General features: G+C 45.3%; 3 protein-coding genes across 6 annotated transcripts in view; 1 reads left to right on the forward strand and 2 right to left on the reverse strand.

The window, feature by feature from the left end:
* Window positions 1-81: 81 nt before the first annotated feature.
* On the reverse strand, window positions 82-1,800 carry LOC108139323 (uncharacterized protein CG16817). The gene is made up of 4 exons (XM_017262032.2): window positions 1,648-1,800; window positions 1,081-1,167; window positions 757-1,013; window positions 82-695 (listed from the first exon to the last, which is right to left on the reverse strand). The coding sequence occupies exons 1-4, from the start codon at window positions 1,662-1,664 to the stop codon at window positions 505-507; spliced, it is 552 nt and encodes a 183-aa protein (XP_017117521.1). The 5' UTR covers window positions 1,665-1,800; the 3' UTR covers window positions 82-504.
* Window positions 1,801-2,364: 564 nt separating this feature from the next.
* Window positions 2,365-5,023, reverse strand: LOC108139352 (neprilysin-1). Its single transcript, XM_017262076.1, has 2 exons — window positions 3,858-5,023; window positions 2,365-3,460 (listed from the first exon to the last, which is right to left on the reverse strand). The coding sequence occupies exons 1-2, from the start codon at window positions 4,941-4,943 to the stop codon at window positions 2,465-2,467; spliced, it is 2,082 nt and encodes a 693-aa protein (XP_017117565.1). The 5' UTR covers window positions 4,944-5,023; the 3' UTR covers window positions 2,365-2,464.
* Window positions 5,024-5,495: 472 nt separating this feature from the next.
* The window catches only part of LOC108139276 (dynein heavy chain 5, axonemal), a 29,193-nt gene continuing 7,841 nt past the window's right edge, over window positions 5,496-26,847 (forward strand). The window contains exons 1-24 of one of the 4 annotated variants that reach the window (XM_017261970.2): window positions 5,496-5,816; window positions 6,607-6,744; window positions 6,805-6,964; window positions 7,641-7,791; window positions 7,847-8,591; window positions 9,026-9,236; window positions 9,300-10,168; window positions 10,549-10,668; window positions 10,735-10,891; window positions 10,977-11,031; window positions 11,248-11,381; window positions 11,435-11,646; window positions 12,219-12,515; window positions 12,579-13,026; window positions 14,038-14,237; window positions 14,304-16,175; window positions 16,283-16,455; window positions 17,612-17,767; window positions 17,928-18,138; window positions 21,078-21,464; window positions 21,521-22,106; window positions 22,379-22,612; window positions 22,729-22,800; window positions 23,686-26,363. In XM_017261970.2, the coding sequence (XP_017117459.1) occupies window positions 5,709-5,816; window positions 6,607-6,744; window positions 6,805-6,964; window positions 7,641-7,791; window positions 7,847-8,591; window positions 9,026-9,236; window positions 9,300-10,168; window positions 10,549-10,668; window positions 10,735-10,891; window positions 10,977-11,031; window positions 11,248-11,381; window positions 11,435-11,646; window positions 12,219-12,515; window positions 12,579-13,026; window positions 14,038-14,237; window positions 14,304-16,175; window positions 16,283-16,455; window positions 17,612-17,767; window positions 17,928-18,138; window positions 21,078-21,464; window positions 21,521-22,106; window positions 22,379-22,612; window positions 22,729-22,800; window positions 23,686-26,363 (10,374 nt within the window). In that variant the 5' untranslated portion in view covers window positions 5,496-5,708. Of the gene's footprint in view, window positions 5,817-6,606; window positions 6,745-6,804; window positions 6,965-7,640; window positions 7,792-7,846; window positions 8,592-9,025; window positions 9,237-9,299; window positions 10,169-10,548; window positions 10,669-10,734; window positions 10,892-10,976; window positions 11,032-11,247; window positions 11,382-11,434; window positions 11,647-12,218; window positions 13,027-14,037; window positions 14,238-14,303; window positions 16,176-16,282; window positions 16,456-17,611; window positions 17,768-17,927; window positions 18,139-21,077; window positions 21,465-21,520; window positions 22,107-22,378; window positions 22,613-22,728; window positions 22,801-23,685; window positions 26,364-26,847 lie in introns of all 4 variants that reach the window. The other 3 variants (XM_017261969.2, XM_017261972.2, XM_017261971.2) reach the window with 3 other exon arrangements.

The following is a 26,847-nucleotide window of genomic DNA, read 5'->3' on the forward strand; positions in this document are numbered from 1 at the left end:
TTTTAATTTAAGCAAACAAATATCTGTCTCTAAACCCCATTAATTTAACAGCAATAGTTTTCTGTAGTCATTCAAATACCATTTAAGTTTTCCATTTTTTATTGTAATTTCCTTTATTTACAGGAAACAAAAATAATAAACTGCAAACAGATTTTGCAATGAATTGGTTGTAGCTTTCCTCTGGTTGTTAAATTCTAGCGTAAAACTTATGGTTTCCCTTGTCGGCGCCAAATCATCTTGTTCCTTGTGTTGCTTCTTGTTAACATCTCTCCTCTGAATACGCTAAATATTCAGCTAAATTAAATGTGGGTTTCTTTGATTGGAATAGTGTTTTATGTACGCATGCGTTTGTTGATGTTCTTATGAGTGACTGAGTGTTCTTTTCTTTTTGTTTTCGGGTGTGTGTGAGGAGTGAGTGTTATGATCGTGTGTTGACTTATGGTATAAGCGCCTCGGCTAACGCTACGACTATGCCAAAATGCTAGACACCATCAACGCGGCCGTCTAGGCAGCTGGCTTCTTCTTGTCGCCCTCACCGCCCTCCTCATCGTCCTCGTCGTTCTGGGACAGGCTCGGGATGTTGTCGTCCGAGTCCTCCTCCTCGTCATCGACGTTAAAGTCGTCGAACTTGTTGTTCCAGTCGCCACCAGGGCTGTTCAGGAAATTGCCAAACATTCCGTTGTCTTTGGGTTCACCTGGAAGGGTTAAATGGGTGTGTCAGGACATGATCTCCAGGATAGAAGCTGCCCAACTCACCCTCCTCGTCGTCGGACTCATCGCGCCACTTGGCAAAGTTGGCTTTCAGGAAATGCAACTTGGTCTTGTCCGTGGTCAGCGAGGACCAGTAGGGACCAGCCGCCTTCTTGGGTATTGTGAATTCCAGGCAGCGGCCGATGTTCTTGCTGGTCACCTTCTCGGGGTCCACCTCGTGGAGGAAGTTCAGTGTGACCTCGTATTTCTTCGACGCATCCAGCACGTTCACGCCCTTGAAGGTGAAGCTGTTTTCCGTAACTCTGTGGGGATTATGTTGGATTAGGACCTGATATCAATACATATATACATATATACTGTAGAACCTACTTGTGTTCGATGTCCTTGCACTCCACATCAATAATTACGTAGACCAAGTCATTGCGCTGGGCCCAGGAAACTGGAGGCGGAATCAAGCTGCAAAAAACGGAGTAAGTTAAATAAACACAAATAGTGGATTAGGAGTGTCCGTGGTGTGGGGAGTGCGGGGGGTCCGGTGTCATGACAACTGGCGTCGTACTTTCTGGAAGCGGGTCTATGGCCTATGCAAATCCCACTGCTGTCCATTTGCATAGACCATACGCCCAGGCGAAAGTCCATGCCGAAAATTCACGGCACTAGCGCCAACCCAAACATAACCTCAAAGACTGGGCCCTCCGATTTGTTCCGCAAATATCGCAATGCAGATGCGCACGAGACACGCCCACCGCAGGCACAACGTCCCGTTCGCCGGACGCCCCCAAGAACAAGGTGCATCCGCCAGGACACGGGGTGTTTTTATTGACAGGAGATCAAAAATGGACGCCGCCGCAACAAAGCACGCCGCCGCAACAAAGAAGCCACAAAAAGATTGGCCAAATTCCTTGAGAATCGGACGCCCATCGGCTAAAGACTCACCCTGCTGCTGCCGACATTCTGTTGCTGCTGCGAATTACTGTTTTTCGGTTATACGGAGCCGGAACACTTCTGACTGACAGCCTGTTTTAGTTACAAAAAAAGGCAATTTCAGTTGAACAAAATTGTCATGCACAAATAGAGCTGATACAAAAATCGATGTTCATTCGATAATATCGATGTTTCGAGAAGTCTGCTGTCATCGATGTTTGTCCTGAAACTATCGAGTGGATAGACTTCCGTTTTCTTTCAAAATCTCGTTTTAATTGTATTTAAGTGTTCAAATTTTAACAACAGAAAGGTTGTTTATCATTAAATTTTAATCAATTTTTTTGTAATACAAGTTTATGTTTTTCCCGGCATGTCTTAATTACAAAAATAGTTATCGATATACTCCGTTGAGATAGGGGTGGCCGCCTTAGTTCAAAAAGTGCTCACGATAGTTAGTAAAACAAAGGTTAAAAAATATAGAAACATATTAATAAAATTGTAAAAATTTGGCAAATCGTGTTGTAGCGTTTTTTAAAAAAAAAACTAAGATTGTGGTACATTTGAATATGTATTAAAAAATAGTCCTTACACTGTAATATGTAAAATGTATAATTTGGCTTGATGGCTAGTGGATACACAAACCTATTATTTATGTATGTGTAAACTAGTCAATGTGAGCTATAAAAGATATTTCTATAAGGGATCAATTATCAATAAGTAAATGCCAGATTTAACTGCAAAACAAAAATCATATTTTTTTAATTATAATCATTTTCGAAGTATGCTTACGCATGTAAACAATACAATTTAATTTTTCAACATTTTTTTTCTACCACAGGCGGCAGGTTTTGGCAGCAGGCCGCATTCCACTTCCGACGGGGCAATCGTAGGCCTGGAAGAAGTCCTCGCTGTTGGATAGGGCACCTAGCATCCGGTACTTTTGGATTGTGTGCTCATCGGCCAAGTCTTTCCAGTAGTGCTCCTCCTCGTACTCGGCGCAATACACCTGCGTAAAGCCCAGAAAGAAAAGTTGATCCGGCGTCAGGTCGAGTCCCGGCATTCGCTCGCTGATCTTCTCCTGCCCAGGCTCCTTCAGTTGTTGTTCCATGTGGCTGCGGTAGGCCATCATAGCCTGTCTCAATCCCCCATTGTCGGCGATGTTCTCGTCTATTGTCTGTTTTCCATCGATATGGCGGTTGATCTCCGGTATCAAGTACTTACCGTAGTGGTTTATAAAGCACTCGGCGCGATCCTCAAAAGCCATTCGCGACTTTTCCGACCACCAGGACCGACTTTGCGACTTACTGTCAAAATCGGAGCCAGTGACGTCGAAGCCGTGGGTGAGTTCGTGGCCCACAATGAAGCCCAAGGTGCCGAATTTCAGAGAGAGCGGCCAGGAGCGATGGTACACAGGTGGTTCCAGCATACCGGGCATCACGTTTATGGAGTTGTCCAGCCTGTAGTTAATCGCCGCTACCTGCAACCCCAAATAAAGTTTTTGTGTCTTCGTGTCATTCGCCAGTTCCTCAAAGTGGAGGCTGCTGAACCGTTCGCTGGCGACCGCCAAACGCTGCACATTAATGTTGGTCTCCGCGAAGCTGTCCTCGACAATTTTCAGGCTGCCGATCTCGCTGATAATACGATCTGTTAAAGCGTTGTTCTTGAGGGACCCAATGCGAGACTGAATGGTGGACTCCTTGAGCAGAGCCTCCTTTCGAGTCTCCGCATCCAACCAATCGGCTTCCTCAAGTGATCTTCGAAGGCTCTTCCGCAGTTCCTGGACAATTTCAGACACTTCCAACCTTTTGGCCTCAGTAAAGGTGTCCTGTTAGCGAGAAGTGTGAAAAAATTATTGAAGCAGATCGTAAAGTCTAGTTAACTGTTTAAAAAATGCGATTTGATGTCTGCGCATTGACTTAAAAGTTTATCACACATACGCACTGTTGCTTTTTATTTATTTTTATCCAAGTGCTGCTTGGTATTCCATATTTTGATTTATGCGAGATCAATAAGAGGGCAAAGTTAGAGGGAAAGATTCCTTTGCGAAAAATTCAAGCTGGCTTTTATTATTTATTTATTTTTATTTTTTTTTGAAAACTTTGAGGCCATTGCGCAACGCTTTTAACTTAAAATACAATTTTGTTTGGTTTTGAGCAGCATACATTTTTGAGCAGCAAATACTACCATATGCAATGGTTCTTTTGAACCATCCAAGTGCTTACCGTCATATAAAGCTTGTTAAAAAGGTAGGACATGGAGATGTACAGCGTTATCGTGCAATAATCCCTGTGCTGTTGGGGCGCCTTCAGCTTAGGGTCGAGCTTATAGAGCAGCTGCATGGCCAGATAGTTTGCCACTGCCTCAGGATGACGGGCGCACACCTTGTCCAGCTCCATGTAGTAGGGGACGCACAGCGAATTGCTGTCAGCATGGAGTCCGCCAAAGGCGATGTCATAGAAATGCTTGCTCTGGGGAAACAAGCGCTCAACCACAGAAGAGGAAAACTCTTGGCACTGGGCGGGCACTTCAAGTACATCCCGCCAGAAGGCAAAAACCCCGGCGATCACTTCTGTAATTTTATCCTCGGGCAATTGGAACGCCCTAAGGTATACGCGCATCCGCTCCTCGTTCAACCGATATGCTCGAGAAGTATTGCTGGCAATGTTATCCTCTTTAACGATGTGATCAAATCCCAGATCCGGCACTCTGAAGTACGGCTCGAAGGGATGCAACGGAGAGAGTGCTTCGCGGATCAGTCCACTGGCTCCGTAGTTGGTCAGATGGGCGCTCATGTTAAACCAGCTGAAGTTTGAGGCATTCCAGGCGGCACCATCGACGGCGGGAAAGCCTCCGATCGATCGAATAAGACTCAAGTAAGCGGGATCGGCAGCATGGAATGGGTAGAGATCTGCTGCCATGCAAGCGTTATAGAATCGTTGGGCAACCATCAGTTCGCTGGACACATTAAGCGTCTGGGCCAGATCCATTCTGTCCAGGAACTGCTCCGTGATGCCACTCATTGTGTAAATGATGTCGTAATAGCTGCTTCGCTTGCCCAAGAAGTACCGATCTGGCTTCATGTTGCGATAATTTCCGCAGGCGTACTCGTAGAAATTTTCACAGGGCTCCACGCTTAGGTTCATGTAGGATTTCATCCGGTCCGAGTAGATCTGAAGGTCAGCCGGGTTATCACTATTATTATTATCAGGTGTGTCCACCACGCTTCTGGCCTCGCAATCCATTAGGATAACATAGATAAGGACTCCCCACAGCATTGTGGACCCTAACCTGAGCCACAAAAATATCATTTCGGAGGAATATAGACTTATTTAACTACTTAGACCGCTCAACTGCCCGACTTGAAACGCGATTGAGAACTGCCTTCTTAGAAACTTACAATCACTTATTATTTATTGCAAAAGCTTACCTAAGCGAGCAGTGATCAAGAGATTTAAAACTCTTATCAGTTTGTTTTGTACAAAGTGCGCTGCATTATTGATAATGTAAAGAGTAATGTTTATGTTTTTAATTTTTAGAAACTTTTAGAAAGAGTTTAAAACCACTTAAAACTTATAAACATATAAGACGCAGGTGTCAATAATAACGTTTATAAATTAATCACTGTAATAAAGATGAAATATTGTGTCATTATTAATAATGCAGTAAGTAAAGTTTAAGTTTATAATATGTAGAAAAACAAAAGCGAATAAGAGAAGTAAAAGGTAGCAGTACAAATATTATAGAGAAATTGAAATGGAAATTTGTTTCAACAAAACACCTCTTAACGAGGTTAAAAATCGTAACTTTAGCGCTAACAAGTGAATTACTAGTTCCCAAAAGTAGTTTCGATCGACGGACTCAGTTCGCAGTTGCCTTGGTAACTTGGCACGTTTTTGGCCTGTTTGTTCAATTAAGTTTTCAGCTTATAACAATTCACGGAGGCGAAAAGTTGTGCAACGCGGAAGAGATTCAGAAAATCTAGTAAATCTATAATGATTTTTGATTAGGTGCACAGTTGTGTGCTCCGGTTTGTGGTGAATTTGCTTTTTGCATAGAGATAGAGTTTTGGCAAGATGTTCGTGCAGAAGAAAAAGCTGGTTGAGCATGTTTTGGCAATGCGCGCCGAAGGGGGCAGTAGTGATGATGATGAGGAGGAGGAGGACCAGGGCGACATTTTGCAGGTGCAAATCACTAATTACTAGCCGTATCGAGCGTAATGCTAAATAACCATTATCGAATGTTGCCTTAGAAAGCCAAAGTAACCTGTAATGCGTAATGCCCTAGATTCCAAAAGCCCATTGACTGATTACGTAATCGCAATTCCTGCAAGTTGCAACTCTTACTGCGTGTAAAAATCGCTCTTAGTTGAGGCCCCATGTAATATCGACCTAATACACTTCTTTTGATTTCTTTTTAGCTGAGTAACTAACCCAAAATCCACCCAAAAGCATCTGTAAAGACCTTCACTCCCGTTGCTGCAAAACCAAACCTAGTAAAATATTACGAATTCACCTTTTTAACAACTATTGTATAGCATTTGCATTTGAAGTTAAGCACTTTTGGTTTTTGTTTTACCAACTTCCTGTATTTGTTGTCATTTGCTATATATGTACGTACAATTGTTGTAGATTTTTGAATGTAGACTGTTGGCGTACGACTATCAATTAGTTGCAGCGCATTTTAACTGTTTACAAACATGCATATGCATATGTACCATTTTTGAAACTAACGAATTTTTGGTCTCTTTCATTTTTGAATTTTGAAAAACGAACCATTTTGTAAACAACAAATTGATTACAACATGAAATCAATAATACATTTTTGTTCAAACAAAACATTACCACTTCCCCGCACTGCAAAATTTTGATCCTTAAATTATTTTCTGGAAATCAAACGGTCCGGCGCATGTCGGTCCCGAAAATCCGGCGAACATAACGTTAAACACTTGAAATGGACCCGGACGAAGCGCAGCGCCGGCGGGAAGAATGCGAGCGCAAAGCCCGTCGAGGGGAGATGGATCCCCGGCTGGAGTTCACCTTCCAGCTCCTGATCGACGCCACCCAGCTGCCCAGGCATCAGCTCATGGACTACATATTCGAAGGGGACATGGTAGGCGTATCAACCTTCTCTGTGCATTGGCCTCTTAAGTTTCCGATGTCTTGTGTCTAGCTCGACGAGATCAATCAGCTGTTCCTGCCGAACATGAAGAACAAGCTGCTGTGGTTCTACCAGGAGACGGATGACCCCGAGCCCACGCCAGTGCCCGATCCGAATAAGCCCGGACCCTCGAGATCTGGAGTGGCTTCCAGCAGCTCCAAGACGCCGCAGGGTGAGATATTTTTATTTCTGCAAATCGGCTATTTCTAACCGCTACTGGTAGATGAAAGAGGGTATATTGTATTCAGTAAAACGTGTGTAACAATAGGAAGAAAGCATTTCCGACCCAATAAATTATGTAATCTATATCTTCGGGACCTCGAAAATCATATAAGCCACAGATCGATAATTTTAATTGAGACACAAACAAATTTTCCAAATTAAACCTTTCTTTCAGAAGTTATTAAGAAATGTTGTTTTTGGTGACCCTACAGTTCGGCAGATAGCGCCAACTAAGTCATTGTTGTTGTTGTTTTCTGAGCTCCATTTTATTAAAAAAACTCGACTATAGAGTTTCTCCTTACTTTAATTGGCGAAGATCATTAATAATTAATGACAGTTTTATTGGGTTTCTAATGGCTCATATGGGAGTATTATTAAACTGTCGATCTATGAAAAATCACATTCTCGATTAAATTTTAGAATGCTCTTACTAGATTTCAAAATATTACTTATATCCCCCTAAAAAGGTTATATAATTTTAGATAAAACGTAACAGAATCGAAATAATTAAGAAAATAAAATATTTAATGCTGATATTTCAATGAGCAAGCTTAAAACTACCTCAATCTTTTATAGTAACAGTAAAGCAAAACAAAATGCTTGTAACAAATGTATTTTCTTTCCAGGTGGTGCTTCTCCCAGTGGATTGCCGCCACCCAAGCACAAGAAGCTGTTCCTTACCGATGGATGGACTTGCGCCTTCACAGGAGTTTGTATTTACATATTTCGGGTGAACACGTCGAAGCAGCTGCCGGAGGAGGGATTCCAGAAGGATTTGTAAGTACTAGAATAGTGTCTCTGAAAATATAGTTTACTTTATTAAAACTTAAAGGTATTGCGGAGTGATCGATGCGAAGAATATAGGGCTAGTTACCTCCATCGAGCGGATTGTGGAGTTCGTGTTCATGCAGGCTCTGGCCTTTCCCAGTCTGGAGGGCGACGAGGAGGACGTGAGCTGCGGACTGATCAAGGGACAACTCCTGCCGGGATTGAGATCCTTCTGCAGCGCCCTGCGCGTCTGCGAACAGGTGTGCGACCATCACAATGTCTTCGCCGACGGCTGCGACATGTTCGAGAAGATCGACGAGGTGGAGGAGGTGAAGGACATGTCCAAGAACCAGGACTTCTGCGCCCAGCTGGAGGAGCGCGTGAACAACTGGACGAAGGGCATCCTGAAGATTCTCGGGGAGAGCGAGCAGCTGCGCAAGGAGAACGACCACAGTGGGCCGCAGGACGAGCTGGAGTACTGGAAGAAGCGGGGCGCCCAGTTCTCCCAGCTCCTGGCCCACCTGCAGGACAAGGAGGTGCAGTTCACGCTGCACTGCCTCTTCCTGGCCGGCTCCCGCATAATCAAGCAGTGGAAGGAGACCGACCGCAAGATCACCTTCTGCTACAACGAGGCGCGCGACAACTCCAAGTTCATCCAGGCCATGGAGACGTGCTGCCACTCGCTGTACCTGGACGATCCCGTCAGCATGAAGGAGTCCATCCTAAGCCTGCTGCAAACGGTGCGACTCATCTACAGCGTCTCCCAGTTCTACAATACCTCGGAAAGGACATCCGCTCTGATGGTTAAGGTCAGTTTTTAAAACCTAACATTTCTCAAGCTCCAATTATTGGATGGCATGTTTCAAATATTTAATCATACCTTTTCTGTGTATTAGTATAAAAATTTACTTTATTGTTTTACTATTTTTATGATACTATACCATACTATTTTTTCATAAAAGGTAACAGGCTTTATTTTGACTGAGAACAAAGAATTAAAGTCTAATAAATTGTGGCTTATAAATTATTATATATCTTTCAATTTAAATTTTCTGAATGTTTAAATTTTATCCACACTTTTCTTTGTGCCCACTTACTGTCTGTCATTTTAAATATAAGTGCTTTTTATTGACATTATTTGTTGACTTTTTTTCTCGCCTTTGACCTTTGACCTTTGGTTTGTAAGTTCATAGCTTTCTGAATTTAATCCTTAAGATGAAAAGCAAGTTTTTTTCTCCACTAGATAACCAACCAAATGATTGAAACCTGCAAGTCGTACATCACCTGTCGTTGCAAGGAAACTATTTGGTCCCAGGATCGGAACTTAATCCGTACTAAGCTGAGCAACTGCATCAAGTTGAATCACATTTACCACGAGACCTACTACACAGTTAGGGAGCAGCCCTTTCTGCCGAATCAGACGCCTTTCGGCTTTTCCGAAAACTTTGTCTTTGGTAAGATAAAGCACATAAAAACTCAACACAAATCACAAAAACTAATGAAATGTTAATTTTCAGGAAAATTTGACACCTTTTGCGAGAGGCTATCCAAGATAATTAGCATGTTCAATTTGATCGATGACTACAATCACTTGTTTGAACGGCGACTGGAGGGACTTCTTCTGGGCGAAGCTTTGGAGGATGCTTCCAACCACTTTGAGGAGGCCAAAAAGGATGTGACTTCCCGGAAGTATGACTACTTGGATCACCGCAACTCCGATTTCAACGTAGATTTCGAGCGGTTCATTCACAAAACGAACTCCCTGAAGGACACCATAGCCACTCTCATCGAAACGGACTTCGATACCGTCTGGGAGACGCCGCAGTGCATCCGTTTCCTGGTCCGCTTCGAGAAGGTCAGCGAGAAGATTCCGTTGACCAAGATGGACGAGAAGTACACTCGAATCCTGCGCTACGTGGAGAAGGAGGTGGATCGCATCCTGAAGACGTTCCGCAAGCAGCGCGACGATCCCCCGCTGGCCAGGAACTTCCCACCCATTGCTGGAAGGATTCACTGGTGTCGCGCCCTTAGTCTGCACATCACGGAACTCATGGACGCGGTGATGGACCACCCGGTGCTGAGCAACCTGCCCATGGCCAAGGACCTGGATGTGCGCTACCACAATGTGCTCGGCGTGCTGCAGGAGTACGAGGACGAGATTGTGTCCATTTGGCTGGACCAGGATGTCAGCGTGGCCGACGCGTGCCTGCTGCAGCCACTGCTCTGTCTCCAGGGGGACAAGTTGTTTGTCAACCTGCACCCCACCATCCCGCTGCTCATCCGGGAGGCCAAGATGCTGGCCAAGCTGGACATCGAGTTGCCCATTGTGGCCGCCACGCTGATGAGTCGTCAGCAGTACTTCATCACCATCCAGGATTCGCTGAATGTGAGTGGCCTATTTCAATTATTTGTGATTTAACGACTTAAAAAAGAAAAGTTAAATGTTTAGATATTTCCGAGAGTGTTTTCTTAATAAAAAAAATAAATATCACGCACTACATTAAATTTTCGTTAAACTAAGCATTATATTTCAAGTAAAACTAAGTTTATGGCTTTTGTTCACCTTTATACTTTTGGCATTTGATGCGGTGAACATATTTTTTTTAAATACAAAGAGATATGTGTGCATTTATTACCATTTTTTGCATGTAGATGCCATGAATTGCTATCGTTTAAGAATTTTATAATGAATTGTTATTTATTTATATATATTTTGTATATTTTGCACCATTTTGTTGTACTGTGTAATCCATTCCCGTTCCCTAGTGCCTTATAAAAATGTTCCTGTCCACTGTGCGAGCCGTAAAGCTGGAGGTGCGTCCCTTGTTCCTGCCCCAGTTGGTTCGCCTAACGGCCATGCTGAAGCCAGGATTACACACAATCAATGTGAGCCAGTCAGTGGATGGATACCTTGGCCACTGAATTAACATTCAATTTATCTCACTTTTGCAGTGGACAAACCAAAACTGGACCGAGTTCTATGAGCGCTGCAAGCAGGCCATCGAGAATTTCGAGGTTCTGGTGGCACGTGTCCATGACATCTACTCCAATCGCATTCTCAATGTGCTGATGTGGATGCAGGATGTCTCCTTGCAGATTTTACCAGCAGGTTCGGTGCTTTAATTCTTCAAATTATTCACGTCCCTCGTAATTGTATGCTGGTGAAAACTTTTCACATTTGTTTCTCGGGGCAGACGATGAAATCTGGACAGTTGACGAGTTTCTGGAGAGGAGCGAGGAGGCCTGCCGGTGAGTCTGATTGTGACATGTGCTCACAAAATTCATTAAACTCTGTTTCTCGAAAATGTGCTGTAAATGTGCAAAATCTAGGGGGAACTTCTCAACTGTCTGGTCTAGACTTTTGCGTAGACCACTTTTAATTTATTGAGTTTATCTAATTTTATGTGCGTTGTGTCTTAGAACTGTGGATGATTTACAAGCCTGCCATTATTATTTCTATTTTAGAAAAGCGGCCATCGATCTGAACCGGAAGAGTCAAATGGTCTCCGAGGCTGTGGAAGAGGTCCTCAGCTTGGTGGACAAAGCCACGGCAGCCTTCAAGGAGATAGCCGGCGATGATGTGATTACTCTGTTTGATGGTAAGTTGTGGGAAGCCCAGGGAAGGAGTAATTGAGTGCCACCCATTGAGCAGCAGCCACTCCGAAGGGAGAGAATTCGGGATCGGGGGGACGCAAGACGGAAGATGGAGGCGGAGGCGGTGGCGGTGGCGCAGGCGGAGGAGCTGCTGCCCCCACGACCAGTGGTGGCGGTGGACAGCAGCAGGACTGGAGTATCCTGTGGTCCTGCTTCGAGAACCCTCTGTCCCTCTTGTCCACCTCAGAAAGTCTACCCAAAGGCATGCAGGTAGGAGGACGTTTTACCAATTAAAATAAAATTCTGTAAATGACATACATATGTTCTGCATCCTTTGAAAAAGATTTGTGGGTGACCATTTGAATTTGGTTCAGTTGACTAATTGTAATTTAAACATGCTGCACCCTCCTTGAAAAACAAGTTTTGGGTTAACCATTTTAATCTGCTTTACAGAACTCATTGTATATGATATTATAAATTAAGGCAAAGCAATTGAAACCCAAAAAGTCATCACATTAGTATGAAATCCAAAAACATCTTGAACATAGTGGTTTTTTATGCTCTATCTTCAAAAGAATCAAATATATTTAAAATTTGTATATTAAAATTACTTTCTAATCTAACAGTCTAGTTCATTTTTTTGATTTTCACAATTGCTCTTTTATCATTCATTAGTAATTGGATTGGATTTTAAAAGCTATTTTAGTTGTGGTTATTTTAAATTCTTAATTACGTTATAGTACTTTCTTGCTGCTTATTTAAAATGTTTACTATTAGTTAGTGAGAAACTTTAAGAGTTTTACCAAAAGCTGCGGATTTTGTGCGGTTTGTAACGTTTGCAGGACATGGTGTGCAACGCGGTGGTGGAGATGCGCCGCTACTACAGCCGCAAGGTGATCGACGTGCTGATCAAGGTGATCCGGGCCGCTCTGGACACCCTCCGCCGTCGGTTCATCGCCGACGAGAACGAGACGGTGTTCAAGAAGCCGGTGTTCGCGCTGCACGCGCAGCTGCAGATACCCCATGTGGTGATTAAGCCGAATCTGGACGAGCTGCAGGACTTTTTGGTGACGGCTGGCAAGAATATCACGGGCATTGCGAAAGGCGTGGCGCAGTGGAGCAGCGGCAAAGATCCGCCGGTGCGTACCGCCCCACTGAATAGCTTCGCAATGTTCTCCAAAATCTTGTCTTACCAACCGCAGCAAGTTTCGATGACGGCGACGCAGCCGCGCGTCGGACGCAACCACAATGAGACGGCCGGCGGGGGCAAGAGCCGGCGGCGCAAGATCTACTGTCTGGCCTCCGAGGAGCGGCCCCAGATGCCGCACATGCTCAAGAGCTTCTACTCGGCCATCATGGACAACAAGGAGGTGGCCAAGGCGGTCAACCAGCTGGCCAGCTGCACCAAGAACGTCAAGCCGGAGATCCAGACGTACATCAAGCGCTGGAAGCCGTACCACTTCCTCTGGAAGAACGACCGCACCACCCGCCAGCTCATGGAGTTCGGCCTGCAGGAGTTCGAGACCACGCTGCGCTGCCTCTCCGACCTGGACGCCAATCTGCTCGTGGAGCCGGACATGGAGGTCTTCGGCCAGTGCGTGGCCGTCTACAACGAAAGGCTCAAGTATGGTTTGGCCATTGAAATCAAATGTAAGTAGTTGAGCTAGTGTTCGAATTTGTCGAATCATTTCAGACACCCATTGACAATCTATAAATACCTTTCTAAAAGTTTCAGTTTAACAGTATAGGTGTTCATAAAACAATAAGTGTTTACTATCTGGTTAAAATAATTTTGATTTGAATAATATTTGTGTCGTTTAGGTGTTTACTTTTATTTTTTTTTAATTCTTTAAAAAGATTTCTGCATATCTTTTACTTAAATCTATAAATCTATTCTGTTTTACTTTATTTATTAAATTTAGTTCAAATTCTTAGATTTATTAAAACACATTTTTTAAGCAAATATTCCTTATTACCTGAGGATTATTTATTATTAACAAAAATCGGATTTTATTGGGGATTTCATTGTGAAAGAAATAGACAAATAATAATGAACTTCTGAACTTCTGTTGTTCATGCCAAAACCAAAGTGTAATTGATTCATATTCTAAAAATATATATTCAACTTGAAGTACAGATCAAATAACTTAGTCATAAACTACAAACCGAAATACTAGACTAGTTTTATTAGTCCTGAACTTGTGGCCAATGAATTCCTAAACAAGAAAAGCCCTTTAATGGCTAAGCAAACATTAAGGCAAACTTTTGCAGCCCACTCCTCCATGTGTTGCTGCTAGTTTATTAAATCGACCGACAACGTATCTTCCAACTCCTTACGCTCGAGTTAAGCAGCCATAAATTTCGGACACCCTCGCGAATTCTTTTGTCTGGTCGGATAGGAAGCTATTCAAATTGATTGGACTCCAATTAGGCCATCTAATTTGCCTAACCGAATCAGGCATCCCAAAAATAAATTCTCCACACTGTTGATTAGCCGGGGAGTCGAGGGACGCCGCAGGATGTGGGGTTCTGTGACCGGGTGAGGACGAATCAGCCCTCGTCGTGGCCCTGCGTTGATTAATGGCATCGATATCATTGAGCTCCGCTAAATGGATGTCGGACTAGGGCGGATAAACACTCGGCAACCGTTTCCATTTCCAGCCTGCAACCACAAAATCGGACAGGCCATGAAGAAGAAGTACAAGAAGGAGATGGACTATGTGTATGCGGTAATCAACGAGATGGATCGCAAACTGGACAGGCCCATCCGTGACCTGGACGATGTGCGAATGATAATGGAGACCTTGGGTAAGATTCGCGAGCAGGAGGTGGACATGGAGCTGCGCATCGATCCCATTGAGGTGAGGCCGTCCGAAGGACCAAACTGAGCTGAACTTTGATTAGATGAAATGCATAATCACTGCCAGGAAGCCTTCAATGTCCTCACCCGCTACGAGGTGCAAGTGGAGCGGGAGCAATTCGATCTGGTGGACAACTTGAGGGCCACGTTCCAGAACCTTTTGGCCGGCGCGCTGCAGGCACAGGTCAAGCTGCTGGATATGCAGCCGGCCTTCCAGGACGATCTGCGCACCAACCTGGACAACTTCAAGCAGGACAAGATCTCGTACGTGACGGAGTACCGCACGGCAGGGCCGATGCAGGCCGGGCTGACGCCTCGAGAGGCCTCCGACCGGCTGATCCTGTTCCAGAACCGATTCGAGGGCATGTGGCGACGCCTGCAGACGTACCAGAGCGGCGAGGAACTCTTCGGTCTGCCCCAGACGGACTACCCAGAGCTCGGCCAGATCCGCAAGGAGCTAAACCTGCTGCAGAAGCTGTATAAGTTGTATAACGACGTGATCGATCGGGTGAGCAGCTACTACGACATACCCTGGAACGAGGTGGACATCGAGGAGATCAACAACGAGCTGATGGAGTTCCAGAACCGCTGCCGCAAGCTGCCCAAGGGCCTCAAGGAGTGGCCGGCCTTCCACGCTCTGAAGAAGACCATCGACGACTTCAACGACATGTGTCCGCTACTGGAGTTGATGGCGAATAAAGCCATGAAGCCACGCCACTGGCAACGGATCATGGACGTTACTCGCTACATCTTCGAGTTCGACTCGGAGGGTTTCTCGCTGAAGAACATATTGGAGGCGCCGCTGCTGAAGCACAAGGAGGACATCGAGGACATCTGCATCAGTGCAATGAAGGAGAAGGACATCGAGGCGAAGCTGAAGCAGGTGACCAACGAGTGGTCGGTGCACGAGCTGCAGTTCATGAGCTTCAACAATCGCGGCGAGCTGCTGCTGCGGGGCGACACCACGGCGGAGACGATTGGCCAGCTGGAGGATAGCTTGATGGTGCTGGGCTCCCTGCTCTCCAACCGCTACAATGCCCCCTTCCGCAAGCAGATCCAGCAGTGGGTCTACGACCTCTCCAACTCCAATGAGATCCTCGAGCGCTGGCTGCTCGTCCAGAACATGTGGGTCTACCTGGAGGCCGTGTTCGTGGGTGGCGACATCGCGAAGCAACTGCCCAAGGAGGCGAAGAGGTTTTCGAAGATCGACAAGTCCTGGCAGAAGATCATGCAGCGGGCCCACGAGACCCCCGGTGTCGTGGCCTGTTGCGTCGGGGACGATCTGCTCAAACAGCTGCTGCCTCATCTGCAGGAGCAGCTGGAGATTTGCCAGAAATCCTTGAGTGGGTACTTGGAGCGCAAGCGCATGATGTTCCCACGCTTCTTCTTTGTGTCAGATCCTGCCCTGCTAGAAATACTGGGGCAGGCTTCCGATTCGCATACCATACAGAACCACCTCCTCAACATATTCGACAACACCAAGTCGGTGAAGTTCCACGACGTGGAGTACAACAAGATGATGGCCATCATCAGCAGCGAGGGCGAGATGATCCAGCTGGACAGGGCCATCCGGGCGGAGGGCTCCGTGGAGACCTGGCTCACCCAGCTGCTGGTCACCGCCCAGGCCTCGCTGCACTCGATCATTCGCACCGCCTACGCCACCATCAACGATCCCAACTTCACCCTGCTCAGCTTCCTGGAGAAGGCGCCGGCCCAGATCGGCCTGCTCGGCATCCAGATGGTGTGGACCCGCGACGCCGAGATGGCCCTGATGCGGGGACGCGAGCGCAAGGTCATGATGGAGACCAACAACAAGTTCCTGGAGATCCTCAACACCCTCATCGACCAGACCACGCGCAATCTCACCAAACGGGAGCGCACGAACTTCGAGACCCTGATCACCATTCATGTGCATCAGCGCGATATCTTCGACATCCTGGTGGGTTTATCCATCTGGTTACCTTTTGCATTGATTTGCGATCAATCGTGGTTAACTCTAATTTTCCATCTTATCCTCCCATTCCCATCCCTCCATCTATCAAACAGTGCCGCATGAACATTAAGTCAGCCAACGACTTTGAGTGGCTCAAGCAATGCCGTTTCTACTTCAAAGAGGACCTGGACAAAACTTGGATATCGGTGACGGATGTGACCTTCACCTACCAAAACGAATACCTGGGCTGTACAGATCGCCTGGTTATTACTCCGCTAACTGATCGGTAACATAATATTATTTGCCTCAAGTATTTTAGATCTGAAATTGGAACTTAAACTTACAGCGAAGCTAGTGATGTTTTGGGTATCAAATTCAAAACTTATTAACAACTTAAGCTAACAATCAATATCTTCTAGAATTAATTTATTTATCTAAAATGATTTAAATTGGACTGACTTTTAAATTTGGCGAATGGGGTGAAAATTCTTTGATATCCAAAAATAATACGTATACGACTCATGGTCCAAGTGAATATTTCATTCTTACAAATATTTTCCATTCAAACGAACTCCTTGGGATTCGTATAGAAAAGTAATAATTATAACTGGACTTCAAATATATACGTAAACATTATCGAATAATGAAGTATACGCCAGGTGGTCCAGTCAAATAATTTCCCTCCAATTGCTAACTGTCTGCCCACTGAGGAACTCCGTAGGCTTCGCCATAATTCGCATTCAATAACTATAAGAGCTGCCGTTTAATTTGTATTCCCGGCATTTTTCTCGCATCGCTGTCCGCTCCTTCAATGATAAACTTTCGCATTCTTCAAATGCTTGAATAGAGACCGCCTGCACGTGCCCCGCACATTCCTTGTGGCAGTTCCACTGGCTGTTGCTGTGGCTGTGGCTGTTCTGCTGAAGGCGACGGTGGATGAGGTGCTTTCACCCACCTTGGAATGCCGCTCTGCAAACAGACGCGAGCAACAAGAGTTTGGCGGCACTTAAAGATGCTTTAAGTCAATGGCGGAGGCAGCTCAGCGAGGCAGCTCCCATGCTATTTTATCCTGTGGCAGCGGAAGACGAGCGAACAGTGGGTCCGGAATCCGGACGACGTTGACATGCCCGTGGAAAGATAAATTTCACTTAGCGGAGCATAAATAAAGTTTTGACAGCAGCCAGTTGGCCCAGACTGGGGGAATCTGCCGAGTGGCGCTATTTGGCTCCCGGCATCTCGGCCAGCTGCTTTGCATTCGTCTCTTGATCTCAACTCGTAGATTCACCATTCGTCTGACGTCAGGGAACATTAGGACTGCTTTTGATATCATAAAGAACGCTCTTCTCTGTCTGCGGTGACGTTTAATAGGCTGCGGCGTCCGCATCCGTCAAAGCTTACTTTCACTTTCACTTTCTCTGTGTTTCGAACTTTTCCGCACCCAGTTGTTACATAACCCTGGCCCAGGCACTCACCTTATCCATGGGCGGAGCACCATGCGGGCCAGCCGGCACGGGAAAAACGGAGACCGTCAAGGACATGGGCAAAACGCTGGCCAAGTATGTGGTCGTCTTCAATTGCTCCGATCAAATGGACTACAGGTGATAATAAAATTTAAGAAATATATAATTTATTAATTAAATCCCTAACAAATTCTGCGCTGTCTTCCCATTGGTTATAAGCGGATAACATCTCAGACTCATAAACTCATTAGAGATGATTAGCTTTACTCTGAACACTTAAATGCATTTATTCTTACAGAGGTCTGGGTCGCATCTACAAGGGATTAGCTCAGTCCGGCAGCTGGGGATGCTTCGATGAGTTCAACCGGATTGAACTCCCGGTCCTTTCGGTGGCCGCCCAACAAGTGGCTGTCGTCCTGACCGCCAAAAAGGAGAAGAGGAAAACATTCCTGTTCACCGATGGCGACACGATTGAAATGAATCCAGAGTTTGGAATATTTATAACTATGGTAATGTATATTTGTTATTGCTGGCAAGTCGAACTTTATTTTTGGTGCTACCCATCCACAGTAGCAATGTCATGCTTTTTAAATATCCGCATGGCTTTATGCTCACCCACACGTGAGTGCACAGACAATGTGTTTGTATTTTTTCTTAAATTCAATTTCCCGGAGCATAACGCGCAAATAACTTGCCGTTGAAGAAGAGATTCAAGCTCATGTGTTTATTACACAAATTGTATACCCTTTCAATTTGTTATTATACGCGAAGAAAGCTAACGAACAAGTTTCATCAAGAGGTCTGTAATTTTCTTGATTGCAAAGAAAATAGTTTTTTTTATAAAGGTTTAGATAATTTAATCTTTAGGTTACCAAAGAATTTGTAAGAAAAATGTATGGCCGAAAAGCTTCTGGAATCTGAATCAAAAGAATCGAGTGTAGAACCTTTTTGCTATTTTATCTTGTCTGCGAAATTTGAAAAATGTCATTACATCAATCGATAAGAGACCTTTTAAATTTTTTTTTCGGTAAATGGAAGTGACGGGCGCTTCACGCACATAATTCCACGTTATTAGTCATGTACAATTTTGCTCAACTGAAGCCGTAATAAAATTTACTGTAGCGCCTGTACACTGTACACACACGACATTTCGGTGGTGCGGCTAAAAGCAGCCCAAAACCAATAACCGAGCAGAGGGCAAAGGCAGTGGCAAAGGCAAATAAGGCCAAAAGAGTCTCGAGGCTGGTGTATTTACATTTTAGCGGTGGCATGACTCGATTAATGTGGCTGCCACATGGAACGCCGAATCCAACTTTGGTCCTCGGCTAAAGAGGAACTTTAAGTCGCCGTGGGGGAACTCAAAGTAGCTGCAGACTGAATTTTTGCGTAGTTTAATTACAAGTGACGGTAACTATGATCGGGTAATGCGATTAGCGTCACACGGCGACGCAACAACTTGCCACGCCTCGCTCATAATGGCCTATGTCAATCAACGCCCCTCATCCGCATCCGCACCATCAGCCTCATCCTCATCCTCGTCCAAGCCTCCAAATGCCGTTCTGGGTACGATCCTTTGAAGGCTTTGGCTCAATTTTAATTTGCACACTGAGTTATTATGCTCATTTATGTAACACTTTTAGCCAGAGCATTTTATTTTAATGAGCCATTATGTCACAGGACGAACTGGGTCGCACATGATTACGGACATAGACAAATGGACGCTTCCTGTCCCAGAACTCGGGCCAATTTGATGACGAAACCCTTTGTTGTGGCTCTCTGTTTCGCCGTTTTGCTGTTTTGTTGTTGCGCTTGGGACATGAGACAGGTCAATATTTGCAGTCGTGGCTTAAAATCAAATAAACCATGTTTGGAATAGAACTTATTTTTATGTCCTCAATTGTTGCGGACTGGCCAAATTGAACGAACTCCAACTTAGTTGAACTTCAGAACGATTAACTACTTTAAAGCCTATTTTGACATTTTCCCACTTTGGTCTTCTTGTAAATAGTACTATAATTGGATTTTCAACAAAGGCAAAGTAGGCTTTTCAAGAACGAGCGAAAGCCTTAAAAGAGGGCTTAAGTATGTATTTAAATACTGTGTGTGAATCTTGTGAAAAGCTGCCGACAATTTTAAAAAGCAATCTTTGTATTGTTAACATTTGAATTCATATATCTGACATATGCCTTGTGTTGTATAAGTACATGTGTACTATTTGTTGTCCTCTTTAAGCTTTAATGGTTTTTTTATACCCTTGCAGAGGGTATTATAATTTCAGTCAGAAGTTTGCAACGCAGTGAAGGAGACATCTCCGACCCTATAAAGTATATATATTCTTGATCAGCATCACTAGGCGAGTCGATCTAGCCATGTCCGTCTGTCCGTCCGTCTGTCCGTCTGTCCGTCTGTCCGTCTGTCCGTCCGTTTATATGCAAACTAGTCTCTCAGTTTTAAAGCTATCTGCATGAAACTTTCCCAAAAGTTGTCTTTCTATTGCAGGTAGTATATAAGTCGGAACGAGCCGGATCGGACGACTATAGCATATAGCTCCCATAGGAACAATCGGAAAAATAAATGAAAAAAAATTATAACTTTGCTGTTTTTTAATTTTTTGTTTAGTTCTTCGACATTTAGTAATGGTTAAATATTTCCGATTTACGGTTTAAATTTCATCAAAATCGGACGACTATAGCATATAGCTCCCATAGGAACAATCGGAAAAATAAATGAAAATAAATTATAACTTTGCTGTTTTTTAATTTTTTGTTTAGTTCTTCGACATTTAGTAATGGTTAAATATTTCAGAATTATGTTTTAAATTTCATCAAAATCGGACGACTATAGCATATAGCTCCCATAGGAACAATCGGAAAAATAAATGAAAAAAAATTATAACTTTTCTGTTTTTTAGTTTTTTGTTTAGTTCTTCGACATTTAGTAATAGTTAAATATTTTCGATTAACGGTTTAAATTTCATCAAAGTCGGACGACTATATCATATAGCTTCAATAGGAACAATCGGAGAAATAAATGAAAAAAAATTATAATTTTTCTGTTTTTTAATTTTTTGTTTAGTTCTTCGACATTTAGTAATGGTTAAATATTTCCAATTTACGGTTTAAGTTTCATCAAAGTCGGACGACTATATCATATAGCTCCCATAGGAACAATAAAAATATATAAAAGGCCTATCAAATAATTGAGATGCAAATCATCATAGCTTCAATGTTTTTAAACATATACGCAAGTAAATTATAATTTTAATGTTTTCAAAAATGTTTAATTCTTGCAATAGCTGCAAGGGTATATGAACTTCGGCTTGCCGAAGTTTGCTTTCTTTCTTGTTTTTTATTAATATCCATAAATTAAAACTTTGACCCATACAGATTATTTGTTGTCTTCTTTAAGCTTTATCAATATCCCTAAATTTAAACTTTACTCCACACAGAATCCAGGATATGCGGGTCGCAAGGAATTGCCGGAGAATTTGAAAATCCAGTTCCGCACGGTGGCCATGATGGTGCCGGATAGACAGATAATCATACGAGTTAAGCTGGCCAGTTGCGGCTTCCTGGAGAACATAACGTTGGCCAGAAAGTTCTATACCCTGTACAAGCTGTGTGAGGAGCAACTGACCAAACAGGTGCACTACGACTTCGGACTGAGGAACATACTCTCGGTGCTGCGAACTCTGGGAGCTGCCAAGCGGAGGAACTCCAAGGACACAGAGAGCACCATTGTGATGCGGGTGCTGCGTGACATGAATCTTTCCAAGCTGATCGACGATGATGAGCCGCTCTTTATGTCCCTGGTCTCCGATTTGTTTCCCAACCAGGTAAGCATTTAACGGATCTCCTTAGTCATCTTGTGTTAATCTCCCTTATATGTTAGACCCTCGAAAAGACCAATTACCCAGAGCTGGAGGCCGCCATTCTTCAGCAAACGGACGAGGCCAGCCTCATTTACCATCCTCCCTGGGTCCTGAAGCTCATTCAACTGTACGAGACCCAAAACGTTCGCCACGGCATCATGACTTTGGGGCCAAGTGGCGCCGGCAAGACGACCTGCATCCACACCCTGATGAAGGCCATGACCCAAATGGGCGACAACCACCGGGAGATGCGCATGAATCCCAAGGCCATCACGGCTGCCCAAATGTTTGGACGACTCGACGTGGCCACCAACGATTGGACGGATGGAATTTTCTCGGCCCTCTGGCGGAAGACCCTCAAGCTCAAGGCCGGCGAGCACGTCTGGTTGGTCCTCGACGGTCCGGTGGACAGTATTTGGATAGAGAACCTCAACTCGGTGCTGGACGACAACAAGACCCTGACCTTGGCCAATGGCGATCGTCTGACCATGGCGCCCTCCGTCAAAATCATATTCGAGCCGCACAATATTGACAACGCCTCGCCAGCCACCGTATCCCGCAATGGAATGGTCTACATGAGCTCTTCTGGTCTGGACTCTCGACCAAGTAAGTTTGGAAGTATTTTAATATCACATTAAACTTGAAAGAAATATTGGGTATTTGATAAGAATTTTAGGGGTGTGTAAAAGTATGGAACACTATATTTTCAATCTAGAAGAGTGTTAGAATTATTTGAGAGACAAAAATCTTTGTTTCACTGCATACTTTTGCACACATTTTTAATTGATATCAAAACCATAGTGTTTTTTTTTACTATCCCCAAATGTAATATTAATTCTTTAAACAAATTTACCTGCATTTCAACATTTCCCTCTTAGTTGTTCAGGCCTGGCTTAAAAACCGCGCTCCCGGCGAAAAGACGACCTTTTCGGATTTGTTCGATCAGACCTTCGTCGAGGTGTACAACTGGGGAGTGCAGATGGTGAAGTTGCAGATGCCCGTGTTGCAGTGCAACGTGGTCCAGCAGATGCTGTTTATACTGGAGGGCTTGATACCCGTCAAGAAGGAGGACGAACAGGCGGTGAGCCTGTCCAGCAAGGAGAGCCACGATGGTAAGTTCCGTCGACTAAATAACCCATTTTCCCCCCAAAGGCTAGCGGTTCGATGAATTGTGAAAGTGCAAGCGAACCCCGAACAAAACCCATCCCAAATGATTGCAATTTTTCAGCTAATAAACGTTCAGAGCACCAAAAAAAAGTCGAAGAGGCGCGACGGCAATCGATTGGCAGTCAGATTGTCGGTAAAGTATACCCGTAATTCGTTGCGCAACTAACAAAACCAAAACTAATCGTAGAGCTGACCGCCTAGCTAACACGCAACTTGCTTCTGAGTGTGTACTGACATCTATGACTTTCGGCTGGGAACTCGCTTCCCAACCGATTGGCCTTCTCTTCCTTCCTTAGTTGTGATTCTGTGCTCGTCCTCCTTTCTCTATGTATTAACCAAAATAGTTGTGTTTTGTGTCTCGTCCAAGCGTTTTGATTTCAATGTCGGCATTACTAATCCAGTAGAGGTGTCGGTGTCACAGGAGTCTCTTTGAGGCTACTTTTAATTGAATATTCCATACCGGTGTCTTAGAATAAATTAAATTAATTAAATATGAGATTTATCAAGTATTTCTATAAAAGGATATCGCAGTTCGAAAAAATAGGAACATTTAACTCATTATCTCACTAGACCATTTCAATAGGACAAACATAATTAAATAAAATGTCAGTCCATAGATTTGCATTTAATTGTTCATAAAATTTCTTAATTAAAAGTAAAGTTATGGGTGTTTTAATAGACACCTTATAATAATAACTCACCTTATAATTGGTTTAGAAATCTATAAAATTTATTTTATATAAATTACAAATCATGAACATTAAATGAACCTTTTGAAATGGTGTAAGAAATAAAGTTTCGAATATAAATGGTATATTTAACTTGAACTTTGAAACAGTTTAGTGAAGTTCCTTATATGCACAGACATGAATAGGGAGTTTAAAGCGAAATTCTGAGACCCCGGTAACCTTACCAAATTGTTTCCTGCCACCCCAAGAAAGAGACTCCTGTGGCACTCCTTAATGTCAAAGCAATGGCAATGGGCATGTAGTAACCGCAGTTCGTTTGGTTCCCACAGAGGACCTTCCTCCGGAGACATCGATCGAGGAGAAGGAGGACACCTGCACCCCGGAACACTTGCACCGCTTGTACATCTTCGCGCTCGCCTGGGGCCTGGGCGGTTACCTCTCCACTAGCGACCGCGTCCGGATGAACCATTTCGTGAAGGAATCCTTCCCGCAGCTGGACTACCCGAAGGGTAGTGCCCACGAGAACACCATCTTTGACTTCTTCGTTTCTCCAGCGGGCGTGTGGCAGTCGTGGAAGACGCTCGTCACCCCCTACATGTATCCGGAGCTTTCCACACCAGACTACCTGAGCATTCTGGTGCCCATCGTGGATAATGTGCGCATCGACTATCTGATCGGCACCATTGCCAATCAGGAGCGGGCCGTGATGGTGATTGGCGAACAGGGCACGGGCAAGACGGTGATCATGAAGAACTTCATGAGGAAGATGAACGTTGAGACGTACATGGGCCGTTCCTTCAACTTCTCGTCGGCCACCAGTCCGTATCAGTTCCAGCGCACAATCGAGAGCTATGTGGAGAAGCGCGTTGGGGTCACCTTCGGTCCGCCCGGTGGCCGCAAGCTGATCGTCTTCATCGACGACATCAATCTGCCCGAGATCAACGAGTGGGGCGACCAGATAACCAACGAGATTGTGCGCCAGTCCATGGACATGAAGGGCTTCTACAGCCTGGAGAAGCCCGGCGACTTCACCACAATCGTCGATGTGCAGTATGTGGCGGCCATGGGCCTGCCCGGCGGCGGACGCAACGATATACCGTCGCGGCTTAAGCGCCAGTTCTGCGTGTTCAACTGCAACATACCCGACAACGACTCCATCGACAAGATATTCCGCGTGATCGGTGAGGGCCATTACAATGCCAAGCGCGGCTTTGTGCCCGAGATCCGCAGCCTGGTCAAGAAGCTGATCATCGTCACCCGCCATCTGTGGCAGCGCACGCGCGAGAAGCTGCTGCCCACGCCGGCCAAGTTCCACTACGTGTTCAGTTTGCGCGATTTGTCGCGCATCTGGCAGGGCATGGTGGGCACCTTATCCACGGTGATCACCTCCGAGGGCGTCCTCATGGCACTGTGGAAGCACGAGTGCACGCGAGTGTTCGCCGATCGATTCACCACGTTCCAGGACAAGGAGTGGTTCGGCTCAGAGCTGGCATGTCTTGTGCGCGAGGAGCTGGGCGACGCCCACTCCCAAATGATCCTGCCCAATCCGGTGTTCGTTGACTTCATGCGCGACGCCCCCGAGCCGACCGGCGAGGAGGGCGAGGACACCGATATGGAGCTACCCAAGGTCTACGAGCCGGTCCACTCACACGAAGTGCTCCGCGAGCGTCTCGTCATGTTCCTCGCCCAGTTCAACGAAATGGTGCGAGGGTCGGGAATGGATTTGGTGTTCTTCCCGGATGCAATGCTGCATCTGGTGAAGATCTCCCGCATCATTCGGCATCCGAGGGGATCGGTCATGCTTGTCGGGGTCGGCGGTTCTGGAAAACAGTCGCTAACGAAATTGGCATCGTTCATAGCCGGCTACAAGACATTCCAAATTGCGTTGACGCGTTCGTACAACGTGGCCAATTTTCTGGAGGATCTAAAGCTGCTCTACCGCACCTGCGGCGTCCAGGGCAAGGGCACAACCTTTCTCTTCACCGACATGGATATCAAGGAGGAAGGTTTCCTCGAGTATCTCAACAACATACTCTCGAGCGGCGTCATATCGAATCTATTCTCGCGCGATGAGCAGGCCGAAATCGTGCAGGAGCTGACGCCGGTCATGAAACGCGAGAATCAACGCAAAACAGCGACCCCGGAAAGTGTGATGGACTTTTTTTTGGCGCGCACCTGCACCAATCTGCACGTGGCCTTCTGCTTCTCGCCCGTGGGCGAGACGTTCCGGTCGCGAGTGCAGCGCTTCCCCGCCTTGGTCTCCGGCTGCACCATTGACTGGCTGCATCCGTGGCCCAAGGACGCCTTGGTCTCGGTTGCCCGACACTTTCTGAGCCACTTCGAGATCGAGTGCACCCCGGCCGTCAAGGAGGAGCTGGTCAACGCCCTCGGCTCCATCCAGGACATTGTCGCGGAAACGTCGCAGGAGTACTTCCAGCGTTTCCGCCGCGCCACGCACGTGACACCCAAATCTTATCTGAACTTTATTGCCGGCTACAAGAACATCTACCAAATGAAGCAGCAAGAGCTGCGAGATGGTGTGGAGAAGATGGATACGGGCTTGGAGAAACTGAAAGAGGCCTCCGCCTCGGTTGAGATCCTCAAGAAGGATTTGGTGGTCATGGAGGAGGAGCTGGTCGAAGCCTCCAAGAACGCCGAGTCAGTGCTAGTGGAGGTGACGGAGCGCGCGATGCAAGCGGAGATCGTCAAGAATCAGGTGCTCATCGTCAAGGACAAGGCCGAGGCCCTGGTGGCCTGCATTGCCCACGAAAAAGCCCTGGCCGAGGAGAAACTGGAGGCGGCCAAGCCGGCGCTGGAGGAGGCCGAGAACGCCCTCAACACGATCAAGCCGGCCCACATCGCCACCGTGCGCAAGCTGGGCCGTCCGCCGCACCTGATCATGCGGATCATGGACTGTGTGCTGATCCTCTTCAAGCGCAAGCTGCATCCCTGCATCGCGGACGCGGGCACGCCGTGTCCGAAGCCCTCCTGGCAGGAATCCTTGAAGGTGGGTCTCTTTTTTGGTACAGCTATCCGGAATAAGCAAAGCGGAAGGTATAATGTGTTCCATAAAGGTGCTTCTCATTGCCTATTTTTATTTATTACTTACTTTTGTGTATATTTTTTAAACTTCGCTTGTTTTTATTTTCATTCAAATCAATAATAATAAAGCTTTTAATCTGCGCAGCTTTGGTCAGCTTTCTTGTTTTGATTCTGCCCTTATAGGTATGCTACGAATTTGTTATTTTCTTATAGTGGTACCGAAACACACCAATGCCAATCATCGCAAGTAAACAGCTGAATCGTAATACGATAACTGGTCTTCTTATTGAATTTATTCTCTCTATAATTATTTATGATTGTAGTATAATAAATTAGTAATTCTGCAAAGATTTTGTTAGCTTTGCTAAACATTCTTGGTATTTAATTTAATTGCCACATTAATGCATCAATGCCAATCATCGCAAGTATGCAACTGAAGTGTAATGTTT

The sequence above is a fragment of the Drosophila elegans genome, unplaced genomic scaffold (assembly GCF_018152505.1).
Source record: "Drosophila elegans isolate 14027-0461.03 unplaced genomic scaffold, ASM1815250v1 contig_476, whole genome shotgun sequence".
NCBI classification, from domain to species: domain Eukaryota; kingdom Metazoa; phylum Arthropoda; class Insecta; order Diptera; family Drosophilidae; genus Drosophila; species Drosophila elegans.